Source organism: Neomonachus schauinslandi, chromosome 9, assembly GCF_002201575.2.
Source record: "Neomonachus schauinslandi chromosome 9, ASM220157v2, whole genome shotgun sequence".
In the NCBI taxonomy this organism is placed as follows: Eukaryota; Metazoa; Chordata; class Mammalia; order Carnivora; family Phocidae; genus Neomonachus; species Neomonachus schauinslandi.
Window position 1 is genome coordinate 117,176,585 of NC_058411.1, and position 27,042 is coordinate 117,203,626.

A 27,042-nucleotide genomic window follows, 5' to 3' on the forward strand; every position below is an offset into this window, starting at 1 on the left:
CTTCAATCTCCTAAACTAGGCAACCACATGCATTTATACAGCAAGTGTTTATTACATTCGGGGCACTGTTTTCAGTACTCTCAGCCACATTTTACAATCCTAATATTTTGTAATAGATATTTCCATTCTTTTAGTAAGGAAAATACATTCCAAGGAGGTGTCTGGCTTGAGAGTCTTAACCCAAGCTCCTTGCTGCCTCCCTTTTAGGTTTTCCCAGCCTTCTGGATGTGGGTAATAAGCAAGGTTGACCAGTAGAATGAATCAAGTCATAAACTTCAGTATGACACCAAAGGAATGTGAAGTGGATGAACTGAATTAAGATTTACATGTGGATTTAACACACTTAGGCCAAGAAGAGGCAAAAAAGTAAGACTTGATTCCACAGGAAATGGAGAAACTTTGAAAGCTTTTTATTTTTTGTTTGTTTGTTTTTGTTTTTAAAACAAGCTGTGGCCAGTTTTATTAAAGAAAAATTTTGCGTGATTTACTTTTCACCAGTCTGTTCTGGCATGCTTCTAATGATATCAGAATCACCTGGATCAATGATAGCCACTGTGCATACTCTGTAGTATTTTCCACATGCTATGCCCAATTCAATATTATTGCCACTGTAGTGATGGGCACCAGTTTTGGTCAATATGTCATAGTATTCTATTTCAGATTTCCTCAAGGCTGGGCAGTTGTTGGTGAGGAGGACCACTTTCGCTTTGCCATGTCTGATCATTTTCAGAGTCTGCTCGTACCCCAGCACGTACTTTCCACTTTTCGTAACAAGCTGGAGCCTGGAGTTGATGGACTCCAGCGACTTTTTCATCTTCTTTGCGGCCACCACCCTCCTGCCTTAGATGCGGGACAGCCCCAACCAAAAGGAGCCGCCAAAATGGCCGGGAGAGAGAAAGAAAAAGAGTTCCCACAATGCAAAGCTCTTCACCGCCTGAAAGCTTTTGAAAAGGAAAATACCAGGATAAAATCTGTGCTTCAGCAAACTGGATCTGCTGCAACATATGGGAAGACAAGCAAGTGGCAGGGTCTGGAGACATCGGGAATGCCTCAGGCAAGAGGATACAAGAACCTGAATTAGACTTTGGGATTTAAAAGGAGGACACAGCTGCCAGATAGGTAGGATTACCAAGTCTCAGAACTTGGTTGGATATAAAAATATAAGTTAAAGATAGTAATAAATGTTAATGCTAAGTGAAGCCCAGAAAAGCAATGGGAGGCAGGAGAATTTTAGAACAGGAGATGGTGCTCTCTAGTGACCTTCAGAAATAATGAGAGATCCAGGGGGTGCTAATAGCAGGAAAATATAAGGCTAAAATGGACTTCCAGGAAGCTTTAGCCCTGGAAGGTGGCATTTAGTTGTTACAATTAGTTTTAAAGTTTCAGGTTCAAGAGAATTACCTCCATATAGATGTTAACTACAAACCCTTGAAAGTGCAGAGAAGGTAGTGGTTATGGAATAGTAGAAACTAGCACATGCTGTTATGATTTTCCTGACATGGAAATGGTAGGTTTGGGATAGACTGGTAAATCTAACAATCTCTCCTCAATGGTAAGAATAAATAATTATTGGGTGGTTGTTAAGCCTCTAGAAAAGGATACTCTAATCACTAGGAGTAAGATGGAATCAGTGAAAAAAAAAAGGTTATGGCAAACCATGCCACATCTTTTCAAGAGAGCTACCAAAATTGCAGGTCAGAGGAACACCAAAGAAAGCCTGTATGCCTTGATTTTTAGCAGGCGTTTGTGGACACTGAATGCTGTGGTCAGCACAGAAATGTGGGAACTATATGCTGAGCAGTATAGAGGTTTAAAGAGGATTGGAGTCATGCTCAGAGAATAGAAGTTAATATCAGCTGAGAACATACTTCTCAGCATCATAAACATTTGTCACATTTGAAAACATGGTGAAGATGTAGGAACATCATAACATTATGAACTACTGGCTTGAGGGTTCTGTGGAATGAGGGGAATATCTTAGCTGACATTAATGCCCAAAATATTTTCCCAGGTTATTGTGATCAATTTAAACTAATAAGAACTTTTAAAGGGATAAGAAGTAAAAATTAAGTACATAATAACTGAATAAAAAGAGATCATGTAGCAGGAAATCATTTGAGAAAAGGCCTCAGAGTTTGGGCTACAAACAAACTTTAAGCCAGCAATAAATAAATAAATAAATAAATAAATAAATAAATAAATAAATAAATAAATAAATAAATAAAATTGCTAGTATAGCCTCATGCTGCATAAATAGAAATCTCATCTCTATTAAGGGCAGCAAATGTGGTCCAGCATTGGTCACTGAACTGACTATATCTGGAGTCACTTCATGGTTGGAAAACTTTTTTTTTTTAAATATTTTATTTATTTATTTGACAGAGAGAGAACACAAGTAGGCAGAGCAGCAGGCAGAGAGAGGGAGAAGCAGACTCCCCGCCAAGCAGGGAGCCCGACGCGAGGCTCAATCCCAGGACCCTGGGATCCAGCCCGGCATCGGGCTCCCTGCTCTGCGGGAAGCCTGCTTCTCCCTCTCCCACTGCTTGTGTTCCCTCTCTCACTGTGTCTCTCTCTGTCAAATAAATAAATAAAAAATAACTATAAAAGTTCATTGCTGAACAAGAGGATTTCCGGTGGAAATTATTAGCAAGGTTGAATATTTTGAGGAATGAGATAGATAAAAACACTTATGTCCAACCATGCTAATAAAGGGAATCTCATTGGGAGAAGACACAAAAGATTTTAAACCTTGAAAATGGAAGACTTTTGGTAATGGGATTATATTTTCAAATATTTAAAGACATTAATATGCAAAGGCTAATTCCAGGAAGTAGAATTAGGAGCACTGGTTTGACAGATGTTAATGAGTAACTAGGAATATGCTTATGGGGGAGATATTTGAGCAAGATATTTGATTCAAAACCCTTTGGGCAGAAATATACCAGTCTTGGACATGCTAGCAAATGTCAAGGCCAAAATAACATGCATTTATTTCACAAATATTTTTTTAAGCTTTACAGTGACCCACACACTGGGTTTGGGGGTAGAGATGCACTGATAAACAAGAGAGACAGTCATGGACCCATTAGTATGGGGCTAGTCATAGTGGGGACATAGACAGGACTTTTCATTGGAGTGACCGGTGGGAAGAAAGTGCTACCTAAGAATCTGAACTGGCTGAGACAAGACTTAGCTTGTAACCAAGGAAGAGAAAAGGTGAGGTGGAAGTGGGAACAGAGAGGCTGGGTGTTTGGTTAACCAATATCCCACACAAATTGAAGCACAATAATTTTGCTATTAAGTCCTTTTCACAGAGGGTGGTGGGACTTTTTCTTTTTTCTTTTTTTTAAGCCACTGCTGGGAGGATAAACGAATATATTTAAAACACCTAGAAGCATCCCAAACACACGGAAAGTGCTGCATAAAGGTTGGCTATTATTGTTGTCATTGTTGTGGGCCTTTTTCTTGATGGTCTTTGAAAGTGTTGTGTGACTGAATGTCAGTGTTTCCCCAAAATTCATATGTTGAAGTCCTAACCTCCCAATGTGATTGTATTTGGAGGAGGGGCCTCTGGGAGGGAATCAGGGTTAGATGAAGTCATGAAGATGGAGCCCCCATGATGCGAGAAGTGTTCTTATAAAAAGAGGAGGAGACACCAGAATTTCTCTCTCAGTACCATGTGATGACATGAGGGCAACTGCATCAGCCAGGACCTTGATCATAGATTCCCAGCCTCCAGAACCTTGAGAAAATAAATGTCTGTTGTTTAAACCATCCAACCTCCTGTGTTCTGTCATGACAGCCCCAGCTAAGACAGACAGGGAGGGAGAGCTGCTATCAAAGGATACAGAACTATCTCAGTGGGGAGGGAGCACATGCTATTCTGGGTCATCAGCTATAGCTCCTCTTGTGCAGCAACCCTCAAAGGGAAAGGATTTGGCACACAATTTTGTTCACATTCCCATCACCACATCCTCCATTCCTAATGGCTTTCCATAGCTATTATCACCTAGAAGACTTGGATAAGCTATCCTCAGCCCACTTCTCCAGGCCCATCCATCAACATGCTCCTCTTCATTCTCCTCCTTAGACTCACTGGCCTTTGATCAGCTCCTCCAATAGGCCATGCTCCCTACAGCCTTCATGCCCTGTCATATTATTCCCTCTGCATGACATGCTCTTTCACTTCCTTTCACATCTAGCAGTTGTCCAGGAAAGTCTCCTCTGACTTTCCTAATCAGATAAATTTTACCATTACGCATTTCATGACACCTGTACACAGCACTTACCAACATCTGTTAAGTATGTTTTCTATGAGTGTGAGATTAATGGCTTTTCCTCCACTCTTCTCTCCTTGTTCCACAAGGACAAGGGCCCCCATGTCTATTTTGCTCACCATTGTATCCCCACCCCTCAACGCAGAACTTGGCACATATCTATTATGGCCCAACTTATCTATTCTAATAAATATGTTAATAAAGAACAATAAGGACCTCCATATACATAAGGTCATGCCATCATGGTTCTCCCCTCAGACCTAGGTTTAATTCCTCTGCATAAACCTTGACTACAGGAATCTTGCAGAAAAACAGAAGGAGAAGCTTTTTAACCAAACAACTACATGTTCTGCCTTTCACAGGGAGACCTGCTTAATTATTGTATGTTTTCAGACACAAGTGGGGTGACCACCCATTGGGGAGTTGTGATGGTTAATTTTACACATCAACTAGACTGGGTTAAGACAAGTCCAGAGAGCTGGTAAAACATTACTTCTGGGTATGTCTGTTAGGATGTCTCTGGAAGACATTAGCATTTGAATTGGTGAACTGAGTAAAGATTACCTTCACCACTGTAGGTAGGCATCATCTAATCCATCCAAAGGCCCAAATAGAACAAGGGGCAGAGGAAGGAGCAAAAGCAACATGAGGCACTATGATGTGGGAGCACAGTAGCCTTGAGGATATGCTCCCTGCAGTCATTCCTTCAACTATTCATCCAAAACCAACAGAGACTGGGCCTTGTACTATGGAAGAACTGGGGACACAAAAATGAAGAGAAGCCCCTGTTCTACATGAGCTCATAGTCCAGAGAACCAGAGAGAGGGAACTATATTTTAGAGAAGGATATATTTAGAGATGCTGAGCAAATTTAGTCAAGGTCACACTGGCTGGATAGTTAAACCTAAAACCTAGAGAGAATGAGGCTCCCTATCACTTGAATTTTTGTTATAAAGAATCTGGCTTCAGCCTAAAGTCCCCTGAGGTGACACAGGAGAGGGGTTCAGGCTGCAAGACTCATTCTATCATCTCTGTGAAGAAATATGTTAAGAAAGGAGGGATATTATCTTCGCTGAACAAGCATGGCCTGCATACAGTTTGAGACATTCATCCTGCAGGATGATCGACTTTTCCTTTGCTGTCATTTTATTTAAATAAAATTATATGTGATACTATTTGTGATAATATACTGAGTATCTTTATTTCTCTGCAAACAGCAGGAGCTATTTGCTTTGCCAATCCAATGCCAGTGCCTCACTGGGTGTTGGAACCTAATGGGTGTGACCAAACTGATGGGCATGGTGGCTGCAGTACATGAAAGCTGAGGGCTGTCATGGCCACACAGTTTTCTACATGTGGGCCAAGCCAAGAGAACAGGCACAGGTCTCCCTGCAACATCTGTTCTACCCCAGAGAGTTCTCCAAAGAGTTAATGCTGGGAAGGAGGACACAGAAATGCTGTTACTTTCCTAAAAATTAAAAAATTAAAAAATGGCTCTAAAACCCAAAGAAAAAGGTGTTATACATGTTAGGGCACTTTTATTATGTTATGTTAATCACCATACATTACATCATTAGTTTTGATGTAGCTTTCCATGATTCATTGTTTGCGTATAACACCCAGTGCTCCATGCAGAACGTGCCCTCTTTAATACCCAACACCAGGCTAACCCATCCTCCCACCCCCCCTCCCCTCTAGAACCCTCAGTTTGTTTTTCAGAGTCCATCGTCTCTCATGGTTCATCTCCCCCTCCAATTTCCCCCCTTCATTCTTCCCCTGTTAGGGCACTTCTTAAAAGTTTAAAGAGCAAACACAATAATAAAATCAAATCAATGGTGATACTCTGTTTACAATCAGCTAAGGTGTTAAGAGAAAAGGAAAATATAGTTCTTTTTTGCATTTTTTTCCCTCTTGGTACATCTGATGATTAGTTGAGAAAATGCTTTATTTCATATATAGATATCTGAATGCATTTTCCATCAGACATCCTTCTAAAAGGTGTGTCTGTCTTGTCAGGAGCCCCAATCCCAGTCATGGTGCTGACTCACTGCTGTGAATGCTGTTGGTTTCTTGGATTCTTTCCTTGCACTTTTGTGATTTGTGAGCTCCCTGAGGAAAAGCAGTCACCTTGGTGTTCCCATGCCTGGTTTGTACATGGTGGAACCAAATTATTGTCTGAGGAAGGAAATGAGAGATGGAGGGAGGGAGAAAGGACTGGAATACACATTTTAGAAAGAAAGCAGGCAGAAAGTGCACATTTAGAGGAAACACCCAGGGGACAGAGGACAAGCTTAGGATATTTAAACCAGAGAAGAAAATTCTTCTGAGAACATAGAGCTGTCTACAAATATTTGAAGGGTTTTAAGGTAGATAAAGGCTTACTAGAACTAGAACTTATATTTATATATGAAAATAGGGGGAAATTTTAACTCAAAAATTTCAATGGATGTCTCTGGTAATGGATGTCACCATGGTGAGTGGGGACCAGTTCTCTGCAGGGAGTTGGTGCAGTGAGTCGGAACACTGTATTACATGATCATGTGGGTGTCTCCCAACACTGAGTCTGGTTGTAGATAAATGCATCATCACTTCTATGGTACTCTAATAAGAAGCCCCAATCCATCTGCCCCATATCAGACAAAACAAAAGGGAAAGAAAACGATCTAGGACAAGAAACTAAATAGCTCCTAATGACTTATCTCAACTACCATTAATTTCTGTTATGTCAAGTTTTGGATTCTATTTTTTTCAAAGGTTGCAAGTAAAAATACTTAGAAGCATATCTGCCATCTTGGATCTCTTGGAGAATATTTAAAAGAACAATATGAAGAAAATTCTGATCCAAGACTGATTACTGATCTGCTTATGGAGCTGAATTTCTAAACACTTCAAAAGCAACATGGATCTAATGTGAGAGATATCACTTTCCATTTAGAGAAGGAGATCCACATGTGTTAATATCACTTGTTAATTTTGTTGGAAGCTAAGGAATGCATGCCCATTATGATGAAAACTCCCTTTCACAATAGCAGAAAATGTAATATAGAAATGTATAGCAGAAAATGTATTTAATGGTTAATCAAAATTATTTCACCAATGAGATATTACTGCCAAAAAATGTTCATTGTAAATCTAATCATGATGAAACAATCAGGTATTCCAGAATGTGGGACGTTCTACCATTTAGTACATAACCAACCTGGAATCCTCACAAAAGTAAATGCCATGACAAACACAACAGATGAAAAAGGAGGGCGCCAATCTAGTTCAGAAGTGACTGAAGAGACATAATTAGTAAGTGTCAAGTGTGAACCTTGATTCTTGGATCAAAATAACACAGCTATGGAAGACATTTCAAATGCAACTGGAAAATTTTTGACTGTAGATTAGATACCAAATGATAACTTTATTTTAGTGGTATTATGAGGGGAGTGCTTTCATTCATAGGTGGGGCATCCAAAATATTCAGAGGTGACATGTTGTGATGTCTGCAACTTATTTTCAACATATTAGCAAAAAAGAGAGAGAAAGAGTGTGTGTGTGTGTGTGTGTTTACAGAGAGAAAAAGTTAACAATCTAGGTCATTCTACAATGAATCAAACTAGCTCACTATGACTTATACAATGAAAACATGTGAACAACTGAGAAACCGAAGTTTACAATAGTGGAGGGATGCCATGTGAAAGGAACTTTCATTACCCACAGCTTTGTCTTTCCCTGAGTACTGTTACTAGTAACCTGCTTATTTGCTCAGAGGTCCAGCACACTGTCTGGAGCCCAAGAATGATTTGAGGGAACCTAAGCAATATTTCTTCTCAACTCCAGTCTGAGGTTAAGAGGTCCTGAAGAGAGAGCAAGGTATACATAATGGAATCCAGCTCTTTAAAGATATCGAAAGGGAATTTTCAAGCTACTTTTTTGTACAATCTAGATGTTCAAATTAACATACAATTATTTCTTTATAAATAAAAATTTTTAGCCTTCAAAAAAAAACCCCAGTTAATCTAGGTCAAGGGTAAACAGGCATCTATTGTACTATTCCTTCAGCTTTTCTTTAAATTTAAAATTTTCAAAAGAAAAGTGGAAAATTATTTTTGGAATATTAATGTCAAACATTCTCATTTCTTCTATGTTCAGTGGCAATAAAATTTACTTGGGAACATGGATATGGTTCCCTCTGATGCTTCCTTTTTCCAAACCCTCCACTAACTGAATTGGATCAGAGTCCACTACTTAGAAGATTCTTCTGAGTGACAATGAGTCTGGGCCTATCAATGGTGGAGTTGGCCCTCTACACAGAGCACTCCCCCAGCTCCTGCAGGGAAGATGCCAAGAGGCTCTGGATACCCCTCCTACCACAGAATGTTCACTCATGAAGGGACTAAGAGATGGAAACCTATATAGTGCATCATAGAGAGCAATGTTTGCACTGGAAGAGATTGTAATGGGAGTTTACAAAAGCTTTGGGAAAACTTGAGATGTTTGGGAAATTGGTTGAACTAGAGAATAAGAGAGAAGTGAGAGAGAAGGGCATGTGGCTGCCAGGCTGAGGCACTCATGTAATCTAGGAGCCAGTGGGGAGTCTGCATGTGTTGAGTAGAGTAGAAGCATAGTAAGAGCTGCATTTTTCAGCAGAATTTGCCTGGGAGTGGTCTTGATAGGTTGATGGGTCAGGATTGTTGAGAGAAATTTAGGGTGAGAAATTGTATGGGGACAGTGAGGTTGCAGAGAGTAAGAGGCAAGAGTTAGAGAATGATGTCCATAGACCCGGGCTCCACTAGACCAGGACTGACTACTAAAATAGTAGGAAAATATCTTAACCTCCATGTGATTCTTTCTTTTCCATTTTAGGAAAACTGGCTGCAATTTCTTGGGTTAAGAGAATCAAATAGGTAAGATAATTTAAATATTTTAAAACCCAATAATAATGTTGCCTTTATATGTTCAAAATAGTTTTCTGCTGGTCCTCTATCCCAGCTGCTAACTAGACCCTTATTCTTCCTCCTGCCAACCCTTCTCCTGCTCATAATCTCTACCTTAGAGCCTCAAAGAGATGTTTCACATGTCTAAGGAAAAATCCCAGGGGCACTTGGGTGGCTCAGTTGGTTCAGCATCCAACTCTTGGTTTCGGCTCAAGTCATCATCTCAGGGTCATGATCTTAGAGTCATGAGATTGAGTCCCAAGTTGGGCTCTGCACTCATCGGGGAGTCTGCTTGGATTTTCTCCCTCTCCTTCTGCCCCTCTCTCCACTCATGCTCACTCTTTCTCTCTAAAATCAATCAATCAGTCAATCAATCTAGCTTTAAAAATAAATAAATAATGGGGCACCTGGGTGGCTCAGTCAGTTAAGTATTTGCCTTCAGCTCATGATCCTGGGGTCCTGGGATCGAGCCTCACATTAAGCTCCATGCTCAGGGGGAGTCTGCTTCTCCAGAAGGTGGAAAGAAGGGAGAAAGAACAAGCCCAGTCTGCTCTCTGAACCATCAAAATGTAATGCTCATTTTCTCTCCTCTAATTGTGGTCTAGAAAACACTAGGTACATTTGGCATGCTTTATCCATTGTATATGATTTCCTTTGTTGCTGGGTGCTGCCATCTGATCTGGCACCTGCCATGTCCAAAAGGTGCCATTACAATTCCATTTAGCTCACTTGCCCTGTAGCTTCTCAGAGGACCAAAGCTGCACAGTGATTAGTAGCAAAATGAGGAAGAATTAACTTCACCCTTTTGTGTAGACCCAGGTTTAAGAAATGATAAATTAGGGCTGCAAGGGCCCTGATATCCTACAATGGTTTCAGCGAAATAGCTTTAACTTCCCCCCCACATCTCTTCAGGTACTGCAGGAGAAAGGGAGTGTCAGATACCATACTCAGAATTATCTCTCACATCTGTTAACCAAAGCTTTGTTTATGAATCCAATTTGCCTTTCCTGATGCTCCTTTTCTTGGATTGAGTTCTCTCCTAGGAAATTCCTTAATATATCAAAATATACAATTTTTCCAGGCTCCCTAATTTTCCTTAGGCATGGACAGATATTTTGGAACAAATGTGACAACTGCAGTACTGCAGTAACAGTAAAGAGGTCTTAGAAAAACATGTTATCCATTTTATTGCATAACTTTTTCCTTCATTTATATAAATTATAGTATATGTATAAAGTTTATTTCTATCCATTTGTTTACAACCTCCTTAAAAACAGATCTTTTGTTTCTTTGTTTCCTTTGAATAGTCCAATCACAGATATACAAATAATACACAATAATGGCAGCCATATCTGGTCTCACATTCTATAGTTCATAAAAGTAATAACATATTAAATACTGAAACATGCTCCCAGTCTTTAGGATTCTATGCATTCTTTAAGAGAGTTTCCAATATATGGTCATGGAACAACTGGATATCATAATGAGGGAGGGAAATTAACCTTGACTCTTACCTCATGTCATAGACAAAAATTAAGTTGAGGTAGATTATAGACCTAAATGTGAATGTTAAAATATTCAAATTTTAAGAAGAAAATAAATTTTAAAAATATGTTCATGACTTTGAGATAGGCAAATATCTCTTAAATAGGACATTAAAATATTAAGCATAAAAGAACAAATTGATAAATTGAATTTCTTTAAAATTAAGAAACTGCATCAAATACATCATTAAAAGATGTGCAGACACTAAAAATGTTGGGGTTTTCTAACTTCAGGGGTCCTCAGCTATGACACAAACTATTTCACACTTATCCCATGGAACTTGGGTGGCAAGAGGAACAGAGGCAAACATGGAACTTATGATGCTTGCTGTGACCTGAATAATAAAGTCCTTTGTCTCTGAACCAGTCATCTCTCTTCTGCCAGAATCTATGAAACTGTAGTAGGCCAACTTGTTAACTTACAAATGAGGTAATATCTCAGACTGTCACAGTTCTTGATAAGGAGAACCCTGAAGCATCTCAAGAGTTAGAGGTTCTGGGTATCTCAGGACAAGAACTAGCAGTGGGTCAGAAATAGAAGAGGGAGTTAAAACTCCATAAACCAAACACAGAGTTGGTGATTGTCTTTCCCCATTCCAGTAGAACATGGAGTTCCCTGATCTTTGGAGGCTGAATCAAAAATCCAAGATTCAGTGACACAGAAATAAAAAGTGAGCACACCAGGTCATTGTCTTGTTTGGCTTTCAGCATTTTTTCCACAGGCTTGCAACTTCCCAAGCAATGTATTAAAAAAAATCCTTGTGAAATTAATAAGCCAAAGTAATAAAACCTAGAAATACTAACAAGCAGCACTTGCTCTAAATTCCCAGTTTTCACTCTAATGTGAGACCTACAGAGAGCTTCCAATCATCCATAAGTACTTCATTTCTAAATATTAATAAGACATCAGTGAGGAAATGCTTTATTATGAAAAAATGTACTCCAAAACAAATAGAAAGAAATGATACCAGAGGTATCAGAAGCAATGTGGGACCAGAAGAAAATTTCAAATTAATTATGATTAATGTCCTCAGAGAGAGAAGAGACATTATTAAGTCATCAAAATAATAGCAGGATGCCATAAAATAAGAATATTCCAAGGACAAGAAAGTGCTTTGGAGTTGTTTTTTTTTTTAATTAGTAGATAGTTGGTGGGTAAATTGGTAAAAGTTTCCTAAAAACTAGTGCAATAAGAAAAATGTATACAGTACAGAATGGTTATAATATAATTATGAGAGGAAGATAATACCATAGAAGAAAGAATTTATTAAAGAAATAATGTAACAAAGTTTTCAGAGAAAGATGGTGGTGGAATAGGAGGACTGTAGGCTTGCCTCTTCCCATAAACACAACTAGATAACTATCTAATCATCCTAAATATCCCAGAAATAGACCTAAAGACTGACAGAACAAACTCTACAACTGAAGAAAGAGAAGAGGCCACATCAAAGAAAGTAAGAAGTGAAGAAATGTGGTTTCAGGGAGAAACTAATTGCTCATGCTGTGGAGGTGGGGGAGCCGTGGTCATGGAGAAGGGAGAGAGAGAGAGGAACAGACAAGGTAATACACAAGGAGAATGTTTCCCCAAAGCCATTGGCTTGGAAAATGAGAGGTGTTAAATTTCATGACTTCATGCAATGAGCAAAGCTTAAAGTCTGGAGTTTCAAACGTCAGCAAGGTTGGCTGGGCTATAGCCTGGAGGGCACTGCCTTACTCCCAGAAAGAAGGCAGGTAAACAACCTAGGGGCAGACAGCCTGGAAACAGCAGTCTGAAGAGAACCTCGGGCCCACAGTGGGGAGATTATTCACTCTTCTTAGAGTGCATTCCTGAGAGGCAGCTTTCATGGAGACACTCTTAGGGAACATAGGAGTTGGCCAGTGCTATTTCCCTCTGCTGCCCTTCAGTATAAATGCAGAGCCACCTGTGGGAAGCAGCACAGCCCACACACTGGCTGCCTCACTTGCATACACTAAGCCCTACCTTTGTGCTCTGGTAGGACTGCCCTTCTCAGTCATGCTTGCCTCAGTCCCAGCACAGCAGACCCCTCCCCCAGAAGAATGGCACAAACCCCTGCCCATACTGCTTCTCCCAACCAGAGAGTTCTGTAGGGCCTCAGTTATGGTAGAGGTGGTGACAAGTCTCATTTCACAAGCAGACCAGAGCACACCTAGTTAAAACTCACCACATTCAGGCCACAGACCAAACACTGACTAGAGCATGCAAGCAGAGCCTCAGCAGATGACTGGCTTGAAGGATAGAGCAGCCAAAACAAAACAACAGAGCTCATGCAGCACACACTGGAGACTCTCCTTGAAGCACCAGGCCTGGGGTACTAGAGGACCTCTTATTCATGAAGCCATTACTTTCAAGAGCAGGAGACATAACCGGCTTTTCTAACACAGAGAAGGCAGAGACTTAGAAAAAATGCCAAGATGGAGGAATTTATCCCAAATGAAAGAACAAGATAAGGGCATGGTCAGATCAAAGTGAAATGTATAAGAGTAACATGTCTGGTGGAGAACTTCAAGCAACAGTCATAAGGATACTGGGCTTGAGAAATGAATAGAGGACATCAGTGAGATCCTTACCACAGAGATAAAAGAGTTAAGGAATCAATAAAAGATGAAGAGTGCAATAAATGAAATTAGAAATGTGCTTGATGCAATGAACACCAGGCTGGAAGAAGTAGAGGAATGAATTAGTGATCTAGAAGACAACCTAATGGAAAGTAATGAAGCTGAACAAAAGAATTATAGAACACGAGAATAGACTTAGTAAACTCAGTGACTCCATCAAACATAACATTCATATTATAAGAGTCCCAGAAGAAGAAGAGAGAGAAAAGGGGGCAGAAAATTTATTTGAAGAAATAATAGCTCCAAACTTCTCTAATCTGGGGAAGGAAACAGACATCCAGATCCAGGGGACACAAAGAACTCCCATCAAAATAAAAAACAGGCCAATACCAAGACATACTGCAATTAAATTTGCAAAATACATTAATAAAGAAAACATCTTAAAAACAGCAAGAAAAAAGAAGTCCTTAACTTACAAGGGAAAACATAAGGCTAGTTGGACATTTCTCAACAGAAATGTAGCAATCCAGAAGAGGGTGGCATGATATATTTGAAGTGCTAAATAGGAAGAATACTTGATCCAGCAAGGTATTATTCAGAATAGGAGAGATAAAGAGTTTCCCAGACAAGCAAAAACTAAAGGACCACTAAACCAGCCCTGCAAGAAATATCAGAGGGGACTCTCTGAGTGCAAAGGAGAGACCAAAAGAGACAAAAACAAGAAATCATCGGAAAAAATCTCCAGAAAGTAAAACAAGTAATAAAATGGCAATAAATACATATCTATCAATAATTACTTTCAATGTAAATGAACTAAATGCTCCAATCAAAAGATAAAGGGTTTCAGAATGGTTAAAAAAAAAAAAAAAACCCATCTATATGCTGCCTACAAGAAGCTCATCTTAGACTTAAAGACACATGCAGATTTAAAGTGAGGCCATGAAGAAACATTTATCATGCAAAAGAAAAGAAAAGCCAGAGTCAAAAGAAAGCCAGAGTAGCAATACTTCTATCAGAGGAAATAGATTTTAAAACACAGACTATAAGAAGAGACAAAGAAAGGCACTATATAATCACAAAAGGGACAATCCAACAAGAAGACATAACAATTGTAAATAGTTATGCATCCAACACGGGAGCACCCAAATATATAAAACAGTTGATAACAAACATAAAGGAATGAATTGATAATAACACAGTAATATTATGGGACTTTAACACTCCACATACATCAACGGACAGATCATCTAAACAGAACATCAAGGAAACAATGGCTTTGAAGGACACTTTGGACCAGGTGGACGTAACAGATATATTCAGAAAATTTCATCCTAAAACAGCAGAATACACATTCTTTTCAAGTGCACATGGAAGTCTCCAGAACAGATCACATATTAGGCCACAAAACAAGCCTCAACATCGAAGTCATACCACACATCTTTCTGAATGTTATGAAACTGAAGTCAACAAGAAGAAGAAGTCTGGAAAGACCACAAATATATGGAGGTTAAACAACATGCTACTAAACAATGAGTGTACCAACCATGAAATCAAAGAATAAATCAAAAAGTACATGGAAACAAATGAAAATGAAAACACAATAGTCCAAAACCTTTGGGAAGCAGCAAAAACCATCCTAAGAGGCAAGGATAGCAATACAGGCCTACTTCACCAAGCAAAAAGAAAAAAAAAAAACCCTCAAATAAACAACTTGACTTTATACCTAAAGACCTAAAGGAGCTGGAAAAAGAACAACAAATGAAGCCTAAAGCCAGCAGGGGGAAGGAAATAATAAAGATTATAGCAGAAATAAAAGATATAGAAAATTAAAAAAAAAAACACAATAAAACTGATCTATGAAACCAAGAGCTGGTTCTTTGAAAAAATTTAAAAAGTTGATAAACCTTTAGCCAGACTTATCAAAAAGAAAAAAGACTCAAATAAATAAAATCACAAATGAAAGAAGAGAAATAACAACCAACACCACCAAAATACAAACAATTCTTAGAGAATATTATGAAAAACTATATGCCAAAACATTGGACAACTTGGAAGAAATGGATAAATTCCTAGAAGCATATAAACTCACAAAACTGAAACAATAAGAAATAGAAAATTTGCACAGATGGTTAATTAGCAAAGAAATTTAATCAATAATAAAAAAAACTCCAAACAAAAAAAGTCCAAGACCAGATGGCATCACAGGTGAATTCTACTAAACATTTAAAGAACAACTGATACCTATTCTACTCAAATTATTCCAAAAGCCTAGAAAGGGAAGGAAAACTTCAAAGTTCATTCTATGATGCCAGCATTACCCTGATACCAAAACCAGATGAAGGCTCCACAACAAAAGAAAACTACTGGCCAATACCCCCTGCTGAAAGGAGATGCAAAAATTCTCAATAAACTACTAGAATCATTCACCATGATCAAGTGGGATTTATTCCTGGGTTGCAAAGGTGGCTCAGTATTCACAAATCCCTCAATGTAATACATCACATTAATAAAAGAAAGGATAAGAAATATATGATCATTTCAATAGATGCAGAAAAATCATTATGATAGAAACCTTCAACAAAGTAGGTTTAGAGGGAACATACCTCAACATAATAAAGACCATATGTGAAATACCCACAGCTAATATCATCTTCAATGGAGAAAAACTGAGAGCTTTTCCTCTACGGTCAGGAGCAAACAGGGATGTCCACTCTCTCCACTTTTATTTAACATAGTACTGGAAGTCCTAGCCATAGAAATCAGACAACAAAAAGAAATAAAAAGCATCCAAATTGGCAAGGAAGAAGTTAAACTTTCAATATTTGTAGATGACATGATACTATATATATAGAAAACCAGAAAGATTCTGCTAAAAAACTTCTAGAACTGATGCACAAATTCAGTAAAGTGGTAGGATACAAAATAAATGTACAGAAATCTCTTGTGTTTCTGGATACCAATAATGAAACAGTGGAAAGAAAAATTAAGGAATCAAATGCATTTACAATTGCATTCAAAACAATAAGATACCTAAGAATAAACCTAACAAAGAGGTGAAAGACCTGTATTCTGAAAACTATAAAACACTGATGAAAGAAATTGAAGAGGACACAAAGAAATGGAAAGACATTCCATGCTCAGGGATTAGAAGAACAAATATTGTTAAAATGTGTATACTACCCAAAGCAATCTACATATTTAATGCAATCCCTATCCAAATATCAGCAGCATTTTTCACGGAGCTAGAACAAACAATCCTAAAATTTGTATGGAACCACAAAATACCCCAAATCTCCAAAGCAATCTTAAAAAATCAAAGCAAACCTGGAGGTATCACAATTCCAGGCTTCAAGTTATTTTAAAAAACTATAGTATGTAGTATGGTACTGGCAAAAAAAATAGACACATAGATCAATAGGACAGAATAGAAAACCCAGAAATGAACCCACAATTATATCATCAATTAATCTTCAGTAAAGCAGGAAAGAATATCCGATGGGAAAAAAGACAGTCTTTTCAATAAATAGTGTTGGAAAAACTGGACAGCACCATGCAAAAAGAATGAAACTGGACCATTTTCTTACATCATATACACAAATATGATTAAAGACCTAATTGTGAGACCTGAAATCATTAAAAATCCTAGAAAAGAACATAAAGTAACTTCTTTGACATCGGCCATAGCAACTTCTTTCTAGGTATGTCCCCTGAGGCAAGGGAAACAAAGGCAAAAATAAACTGTTGGGACTACATCAAGACAAAAAGCTTCTACACAGTGAAGGAAACAATCAACAAAACTAAAAGGCAACCAATGGAATGGGAGAAGATATTTGCAAATGGCATAAAAGGTTATCAAAATTATATAAAGACATTATATGACTCAACACCCAAAAAACATATATTCCAATTTAAAAATGAGCAGAAGACATGAATAGACACTTTTCAAAAGAAGACATACAGATGGCCAACAGACACATGAAAGAAGCTCAGTATCACTGATCATCAGGGAAATGAAAATAAAAACTACAATGCAAGATCACCTCATACCTGTCAGAATGGGCTACAATGGACAACAGAAGAAAGAACAGGTATTGGTGAGGATGTGGAGAAAGGGAAATCCTCTTGCAGTGTTGGGAATGCAAACCATTGCAGCCACTGTGGAAAATGGTATGGAGTTTCCTCAAAAAGTTAAAAATAAAACTACTCTCTGATCCAGCAATTGCACTACTAGGTATTTACCCAAAGAATATTAAAATACTATTTTAAAGGGATACATGTACCCAGATGTTTATAGCAGCATTACCTACAATAGCCAAATTATGGAAACAGCTCACATGCCCATTGGCTGATGAACTGATAAAGAAGTGTTATATATGTACACACACACACACACACACACACACACACGAATATTACTTAGCCATAAAAGAAAGAACGAAGTCTTGCCATTTGCAATGACATGGATGGAACTAGAGAGTATTATGATAAGTGAAATAAATCTGTCAGAGAAAGACAGATACCATATGATTTCACTCATATGTGGAATTTAAGAAACAAAATAAATGAGCAAAGGTGAAAAAGAGAGAGAGACGAACCAAGAAACAGACTCTTAACTATAGAGAATAAACTGATGCTTACCAGAATGGAGGTGGCTGGGAGGATAGGTTAATTGGGTGATGGGGATTAAGGAGTTCATTTGTTATGATGATCACTGGGTGTTGTATAAAAGTATTGAGCCACTATACTGTACACTTGAAATAATTTTACACTGTATGTTAACTAGCTGGAATTTAAATAAAAACTTTAAAAAAGTGTTTGTAAAGTTCTGTGTAGAAGCAAATGGATATAGCAGTCGTCTTAACTCACTAGAACTACAATGTATACATTACGTTCTTCAAATAACATCTTCTTCATTAAGATAGAAGTGTATGTAAACTTATGTATAGAAGCATATGCGAATAGCCCTATGTTTAACTCACTGAAACTACACTTTGTATAATACGTGTTTCAAATGACATTTGCATTCATTAAGATAGGGTATGTAAACTCTTGTGTAGAAGCATATAGGAGTAGCATTATGCTTAACTCATTAAAACTACTTTGTGTATAATGCATCTTTCAAGTAACATCTTTATTTTTTATTATAAGTGTTTGTAAACATATGGGTAGAACCATATGGGAATAGACACATGTTTAACTCATGGAAACTGTACTGTGTATAAACCTTTTTTCAAGTAACATTTTCTCTCATTAAAATGTAAACATACATGTAGAATTATATGGGAATAACCAGATGCTCAACTCATTGCAATACACTGTGTATAGAACTTCCTTCATGTAACATCTTTACTCATTATAAGTATTTCTAAATGTATGTGTGGAAGCACTTTAGAGTATAACCTGTTACTGACTCAATGAAACTCTACTGCATACAATGTGTTTTTCAAGTAACATATTCTTTCATTAAGATAGAAGTGTTTGCAAACATATGTATAGAAGCATATTAAGAACAGCGTATAACTTGTCTTTTGAGTTCTATCTTCTTTCATTAAGATACAATTGTCTGTAAACTTATGTGTAGAAGCATGTTAGACTAGCATTATGCTTAATACTTTAAAACTACAGTGGGTATATTTAAAAAAAGGAATAATAGGAGACAAATTTTTATTATCTAAAGGCTTGACCTTCCAGGTAGTTAAGATTTGCCTAGTGCCTGGCATAATGAAAGGAAAAAATCAGATAATACTTGTATTTAAACACATCATCATAAAATTCCAAAATTTGAAGAGGGAAGGAAACTTTTTGATTGTGGCAAGGAGTAAAGGAGTTGAGGCAAAAAGTAGTCACAATCAAATGAGCATAAATAAGGATGAGATAGAACCTATCCACATGCAATAACAGAATCTAGCCAGCAATAGATTAATGCTTGCACAACTCTGAGGGGGAATTATTTCCAACCTAGGAGAGTGAAGGTAAAGAAACTTTCAGGTATTCAAGGTTTCTAAAAAGTTTTCTTCCATGAAACATTCTTCAGGAAGTTCTTGGAGAATGTGTTCCACCAAAATAAGGGAAGAGAATGCCTAAGACTGGGAAGGACTGGTCTAGACACAAGAAAAAGAAGAAGGGGCTTCCTAGGATTATGGTGTAGGGAAACTCCAGGTCCACAGCCAGTGGGCAGGTCCATGAGCAGATGAAGGGAGAGCAATCTTGAGAAAGATGGCCAAAGGTGGCTGTTGAAGAACTCAAACCTAGAGAGGATTTTATGATTCAATCAGAATTACTGATAAAACACTAAGATGTTAGGATATGACACTATGTTTTTTAAAGGAAGTAGTTACCTCCTGAACAAACGGAATTTCTATTTCCCTCCCCCGCCAAAATTAAGCAAATCACACTAGGACATTCTGCAGAGTTCAGTAATCACATGATTATAACATTGTAAGCAGGGAATATATATTTAATCAAATTTTGTTTTGTAATTGTTTGGGGAGAATGGGGGTGGAGAATACACTGGGGAGGGCAGTTAGTAGAAAACTAAATTCTAGTCATTTCTGGTAGGCACTATTATGTACTGTCTTACAATGACTAATCCAGAAATTTTCATATAAACATATTTTAGGAATGGGAAGATAAATAACAATGTAGAGAATGGAAAGTGGACTCAAGTCAGGCAGGATAGAGCATGAAGCAGCTCTATTTTTCTTTTTAAAATCTTTTAGTATTATTTTTTTTCTTTAAGTTATGAAAATTAAATTCCATTGATTAACATAAATTTTAAAGGAAAGAAGAAGCAGAAGAAGGAGGAGTGAGAAGGGGATAGGAGAGGAGGAGAACAGAGAGGAGTAGAAGAAATAATTTTTTTAAATCCTTGGTAGGTGCATAAGCAATGTGAGAAGTTTGGAGAAAATGTCACATGACTTCATGAAATACTAAAATGACCTGTAAAGGAAGTAAATAATTTTGGTGGGAAAGGTGGGCAATGTGTGTGGAAGAGGGAGATGTAAATTATAAGGATGATGTCTTTAAACCAGAGAGGAATAAAAGGCCACTATCAGAATAATTTAATATTCAGATGGTATTTCTACATAAAAAATTAGCAGTGTAGTATTTTCAACTAAGGAAGTATTCCCCAAGTGACATGGTTTCTATTTTCCCTTTTTTATCCATATCTGACAAGAATGTTATTTTCTTGTTATTAAACCTCTGGCACATTATTTAAAAAAAACTCACACAGGTGCATGGCTAGGATAAAATAACATTACACTCAAAATTCTTATGGAAATAGGTATGAGTAGTGTAATTCCTTTTTATTACTGCCATAATTAGACAAAATGCTTAATATAAAGCAAATTTAAATAGGATTTATAGGTATAATTTGAAAGTAAAATTTTAAAAATCACATTAAAGAGAGCATGGAATATGGGGAAATAAAAAGCCTTTAACAAAATGATTTCCTCATGGACTCCTGGGCATAAGATCTGTTAGGTTCAGATTAATATGTGTTCAGCACAAAATTATAGGAATGCGAAATCCGCTGTGATGGTGGGAGCTGTTTTTCTGCTGCTATGCACCTCGCTTCAGTGTCTAACCCATGGTTTTAAATGTATTTTGTCTTCTTTTTTTTTTTTTAAAGATTTTATTTATTTATTTGAGAGAGAGAATGAGATAGAGCATGAGAGGGGGGAGGGTCAGAGGGAGAAGCAGACTCCCCTCTGAGCAGGGAGCCCGATGTGGGACTCGATCCCGGGACTCCAGGATCATGACCTGAGCTGAAGGCAGTCGCTTAACCAACTGAGCCACCCAGGCACCCTATTTTGTCTTCTTCTTATCTCTCTTTTCTTGTGTAATTAACCCCAAAACTAACCACACTCTTTTCCATATGGGTTTTTATAACCCAGGTCTTATTCCTAACAACTATATTTCCCATCCCACCTGTATTCCAGAAGTTCCTGCTCACCTGAAAACCTAACCTGACCCAACAGGCAGGAGAAAAACCTGGAAAGCCCATCTGTGGGTCTGGTTTACTGCTGCATAACCAGGGGCCAGAGCCTGCTTGCACAAAGTAGATGCTCAGTAAGTACTTATAAACTGAGAACATAAGAATTCCATACACTTCATTCAGGTAGGTAGTAGAGCTTCTGTGCATTTGGGTGAATGCAGATGGAGAATGCAGATAGTTAATTCATATTCAGCAAGAGAGCTCTATGCACAAGAAATTTGAGGAGCCATGATCAAAAGAAATTTGATAAAATGAGAAATTCTGACACTGTACACACATAGTCCAATATATTCTGCCTTATACATTGTGGTATCTCAGTATAGTAAAAATTATAATAATGAGCATATATGCATCTGATATTGGAATATGCCTGTATAAGAATTATGACTATTATAAGGAGATAATATTATTATTTCTAGTTTATAAGTAAAGAAATAGAAACGTGGTAAGATTAATACTTTACCCAAGTGTCATACAGGCAGTAATGGCCAAACTAGCATTTGAGTCCACATCTGTCTATCCACATTCCAAGCTCAGGATATACTTGAACACAGGAGTACATATCTCAAGTGCTTTCAAAGTTCAGGTTGATAATAAATATATGTAAAACCCAGAGGATTGACAGTGGGGGGAGGGGGGAAGGCACAAGAGCTGTGGTGCACCAGAAAATTCAGGATAAGGCTAAAGGAATTTTAATATATTATTTTCAACCCACTTGTTATCAAATGAAAAACTATTGCTAGCTTTTCTTCATTTTATGGCCCCTGTGTTCAAATCCTGAAAAATTTGCATTTCATATGTTCCTAATTCTTATGGGGCAAACTATCACATTAGAATAAAAATTTTAGTACCATATGGGTGAGTTTTTTTTAAAACTTGGATAAACCACATAATTTTGCAAACCATAATTCTCAAAAAGTATTTGTAATTTTTTTCTCCAAAAAATAAAAATTTCCATCTTCTGCTCCAAGCATGCAGCAATTGAATTCCAGCTCTCATATTTCTGAAGTGGAACAGAAGCATATATTATTGGCAAACTTATTTGCACTTGTGGTTAGGGAAGACCGCACTATAAAAAAATAAAAATAATTTTGCCAATAATATATGCTTTTCTTCTACTTCAGGAATACAATTCTTTCTCTGTTGGGCTGGGGAATGTCCAGGAAGGCAGACTTTATCAACTCTTATAGCTTCTGTATTTGGAAAGGAATGCCATTCTACATCTGGGTAAGACTGAGGCAGACAGGAAAATGGGAGGATAAAATTACTTCTCAAGTATAGTCTTCTTTAATGGACAAATTACCTAAACCTGTAATAGAAAGGAAAACATGACATACCTTTTAATTTTATCTGTGATCCATAGTTACAAATGTATTAGTCCTACCCTTGCACAAAAATAAAATTTCTGGTCACTGAGAATAAAAACAGAAAAACAAACCCATTTTCTATTAAAACCCCAACTTCTCTTGATGAGAACAGACTGAGCTGAGAAAAAAAAAATTATCTCAGAGATCCCACTTCTGCGAAGATGCAAGAGACACACTTACCCATATTGCTATTGCTAGGTTGGCTAAAATCCTTGGATATTATCATAAAACAGCATAAGACTGTGAAAAATAGAGAGAAGAAGGCAGACCCTTAGGGCATCAGGACACAAAGAATGGCTTAGGGGTAAGTTTCTTGAGGTATCTATTCACCTCATATAGTCCAGACTTGGAGCTGAAGAAGCCAGCAACTGAGAAACATTTGAAAACACCACAAAAGCATGCTCTTTCTAACTAAAAGACCAATAAAAGTTCAGCCTAACAAAACAGAATGCTTTTTTTTTTTTAATAATAATTGCTTTACTTTAGCTAAACACAATGGATAAAATAGTGGACCCAGTCCCACTCATGCCAACAAAGATGAGTGGGGAGCCTTGACTTCCACCCCTGCCAGGCTATAGTAAGATTCTCCCACCTTCAACCAAGGTGGTTTCAGAGAATGTTGACATGGGACTTTCATTTCCCCTGGACAGTAATGAGTAATTAAAATGAAAAACAGAATGACTAAAATGTAAACAAAAAACTCACTGATGGGTTCAACAACCGAATGGAGGGGACAGAAAAAAGAATCATGAAATTTAACATAGAACAGTAAAAATTATACAATCAGGAAAAAAAAAGCAGACGGAAAGAAAAATGATCAGATTTTCAGAGATTTGTGGGTCTATTACAAAAGAGCTCATTCGTATCATTGAAGACCAAGAAGCAAAAGAGAAGGAGAGTAAGTATAAAAAAGTACTCAATAAAAGGGGGGGGGGTGTTGAAAACATCACAATTAAGCTACAGACATAAATCTACACATTAAGGTGCTAAGAAATCCAAAAGCAGAATACATGCAAAGAAATGCAAACTAGGACAGATCATAGTAAAATTTCTGAAAACTGAAAATAAAAAGAAATCCTGAAATTAGTGAAAGAAAAATGATACTTTATTAATAACAAAACAAAACAAAATCAAAAACTTAAGTGACACTGGATTACTCATCAGAAACCATGGAGGTCAGATATAAGTGGCACACATTTATCAAGTGCTGAAGGAGCTAAATAACCCTGTATTTGGCAAAAATAAGCTTCAAAAAGGAAACAGTAACCAAGACATTTTCAGATGAAGGAAAGTTAATACAATTTGTTACCACTAGACCTACTCTACAAAAATGGCTAAAGGAATTATCTCTAAACAAAGAGAATAAAAAAAGAAATTACAGGCAACAGGAGAAAGGAAGTAAGCCATTAACAAAAATATGGGAAAATACAATAGATTTTTTCTCTCCTCTTTATTTTTTGAAATTATATTTGATGATGGATGTAAAAATAATAATACTGTCTGATGCAGTTCCAAATGTATAGAATGGAATTACTAAAGCAAGTTTATTACAAACTGGGGAGGGTAAAGGGATGTAAAGGAGGTATGGTGTCTAAACTTCACTTAAACTGGTAAAATTATGGCACCAGTAAAGTAAGATAAGTTATGTGTATATAATGTAAGTCCTAGAGCAGAAAACAAACAAAAAACAAGAAAACAAAACATAAAATGGCAGACGTAAGCCTTAGCATATTAATAATTACATGAAATGCACATGCTTTAAAGACATTAATTAAAAGATAAAGATTGGTAGAGTGGATTAAAAAACATGAATCAATTATATGTTACTTAATTCAACCATATAGATAAGTTGAAAAAAGATGGGAAAGATATATCATGCAAAAGTTAATCAAAAGAAAGGAAGAATGGCTACATTAACATCAGCTAGAGTGGACTTCAGAGCAAAGAAAATTGCCAGAGACAGGGTGATATAATGATGTTTCAATCTACCAAGAAGATAGAGCAATTTTAAATGTGAATGCACCAAACAACAGAGCTATAAAATATATATGAAGTAAAAACTGATGGAACTGAAAGGAGAATTAAATAAATCTATTATTACAGTTGATGGCTTCAACATCCCTCTGTCAACAACTGATAGAACAACTAGCAGAAATTCAGCAAGGATATACACAAACTCAAAACATCATAAACCAACAGGGTCTAATCAACATTTATAGAGTAAGCCACCCAATGTAAGAAGAATATGCATTCTTTTCAACTGCCCACAGAATATATAGCTAGACAGACCATATCTTGCGTGATAAAGCAAACCTCACCAAAGGTAAGAGAATTGGAATCATACAGAGTATGTTCTATAACCACAATAGAATCAAACCAGAAAGCATTAACAGAAAGATAATAGGAAAACCTCCAAACACTTGGAAACTAAACAATGTACAACTAAGTAATCCACGGATCAAACAGGAAGTCTAAAGTGAAATAAAAATATACATAGATCTGAATAAAGCTAAAAATACATTGTATCACAATTCGTGGAAAGCAGTTAAAGTAGTGATGAGTGGAAATTTACAGAATTAAGTGCATACATTAGAAAAGAGGAAAAGGTGACAAAATCAATTACCTACTCCCCCAAATTAAGAACCTTAGAAAAAAAGGGAAAAAATAAACACAAAACAAGCAGAAAAAAGAAAATAAGAAGAGTAGAAATCAGTGAAATAGAACACACACACACACACACACACACACTAGCTAAATTGAAATAAAGAGCTTTGAAAGGAAGACAAAATTGACAACCTCTAGCAAGACTGATAAAGAAATAAAGAGAAAGCATAAATTACAAAAATCAGGACCATCACTACAGACTCCACAGACATCAAAAATATAAGGCACTACTATGACAACTCTTCACACATATATTTAACAACTTAGATAAATAAATGACTTGTGCAAAAAAACAGAAATTACTACAACTTGCCCTGTATGAAATTGATAAATTGAATACCACTATAATTTTTGAGAACATTGGTTTCATAATTTTAAATTTCTCAAAAAAGAAAATTCCAGTGCCAGATGGCTTCATGGGAGTATTCTATCAAATATTTAAAAATAAATACAAGTTACACTCAGTGTCTTCCAGAAAATAGAAGAGGAGGCAACACTTATAAATTCATTTTATGAAGATTCAATATTGCCCTGATTCCAAAACCAGACAGATAGTAAAAATAAATAAATAAATAAATAAATAAATGTATGAATGAATATTTACATATAAATTCAATAAAACATGTACAGAACTTGTATGCTGAAAATGACAAAGTATTGATGAAAGAAATCATAGATCTAAATAAATAGAAATATATTCTGTGCTCATGGATTAAAAGATTCAATATAAGAAAAATGTCTTCTTTCCAAATTGGTATATATATTTAACCCAATTTCTATAAAAATCTTTATATTTTGTATACATAGTTACACTTATTCTAAAATTTACATGTAAAATATTATTTGTTTTACTCAAAACAATTCTAAAAAAAGAATAAAGTGGAAGGAATCACTCTACCCGGTATTATGGGCCACTCTGTAGTTACTATGACCAAGACTGCATGGTATTGGCAATAAAGGGATGGACAGATAATAGGAACAGAATAGAGAACCAAGAACTAGCCACACAAGTATAACCAACTTATTTTTGACAGCAGTACACATGCAATTCAATGAAGTATAGAAGTAACTGGATCTTCATAGAGAACATCAATAAGGAAACAGTGACTTTGAATGACACACTGAACCAGATGGACTTAACAGATATATTCAGAATATATTTAGATACATTCCATCCTAAAACAGCAGAATACACATTCTTTTCAAGTGCACATGGAACAGTCTCCAGAATAGATCACAGGTTAGGCCACAAAACAAGCCTCAACAAATTCAGAAAGATCGAAGTCATACCATGCATTTTTCCTGGCCACAGCACTATGAGACTAGAAGACAACCACAAGAAAAAAATCTGGGAAGACAGAAAATGCATGAAAGTTAATGGCATGCTACTAAACAATGAATGGGTCAACCAAAAATCAAAGAAGAAATCAAAAAGAACATGGAAACAAATAAAAAAAAAAAAACACAATGGTCCAAAACCTTGGGGATGCAGCAACAGTGGTTCCAAGAGGGTAGTTTATAGTAATACAATCCTACTTCAGAAGTAAGAAAAATCTCAAATAAACAACCTAACTTTACACCTAAGGGACCTATAAAAAGAACAACAAACAAAATCCCAACCAGCAGGAGGAAGGAAATAATAAAGATTAGAGCAGAAATAATGGTATAGAAACTAAAAAGCAAAAACAAAAA

At 36.8% G+C, this 27,042-nt stretch overlaps 2 protein-coding genes and 1 non-coding gene across 3 annotated transcripts in view; 1 reads left to right on the forward strand and 2 right to left on the reverse strand.

The window, feature by feature from the left end:
* Window positions 1-27,042, reverse strand: part of GABRG3 (gamma-aminobutyric acid type A receptor subunit gamma3) — a 756,122-nt gene that overhangs the window by 509,965 nt on the left and 219,115 nt on the right. The gene's annotated exons all lie outside the window — the stretch shown is intronic.
* LOC110572164 (60S ribosomal protein L30-like) lies at window positions 446-4,381 on the reverse strand. Its single transcript, XM_021680430.1, has 2 exons — window positions 4,290-4,381; window positions 446-836 (listed from the first exon to the last, which is right to left on the reverse strand). Exons 1-2 carry the CDS (start codon window positions 4,379-4,381, stop codon window positions 485-487), a joined length of 444 nt encoding a protein of 147 aa, XP_021536105.1. The 3' UTR covers window positions 446-484.
* Window positions 7,861-7,927, forward strand: LOC123325812. Its single transcript, XR_006540658.1, has one exon. It is a non-coding gene; the product is annotated as a small nucleolar RNA SNORD29 (small nucleolar RNA).

What these genes read in the sequence shown, in the direction of transcription:
- LOC110572164 (XM_021680430.1), bottom strand. Translation starts at nt 4,381, where the DNA reads ATGGGGGCCCTTGTCCTTGTGGAACAAGGAGAGAAGAGTGGAGGAAAA. An exon ending in AACATACTTAACAGATGTTG is followed by an intron (nt 837 to 4,289) that starts GTAAGTGCTGTG and finishes CATCTAAGGCAG; the next exon opens with GAGGGTGGTGGCCGCAAAGA.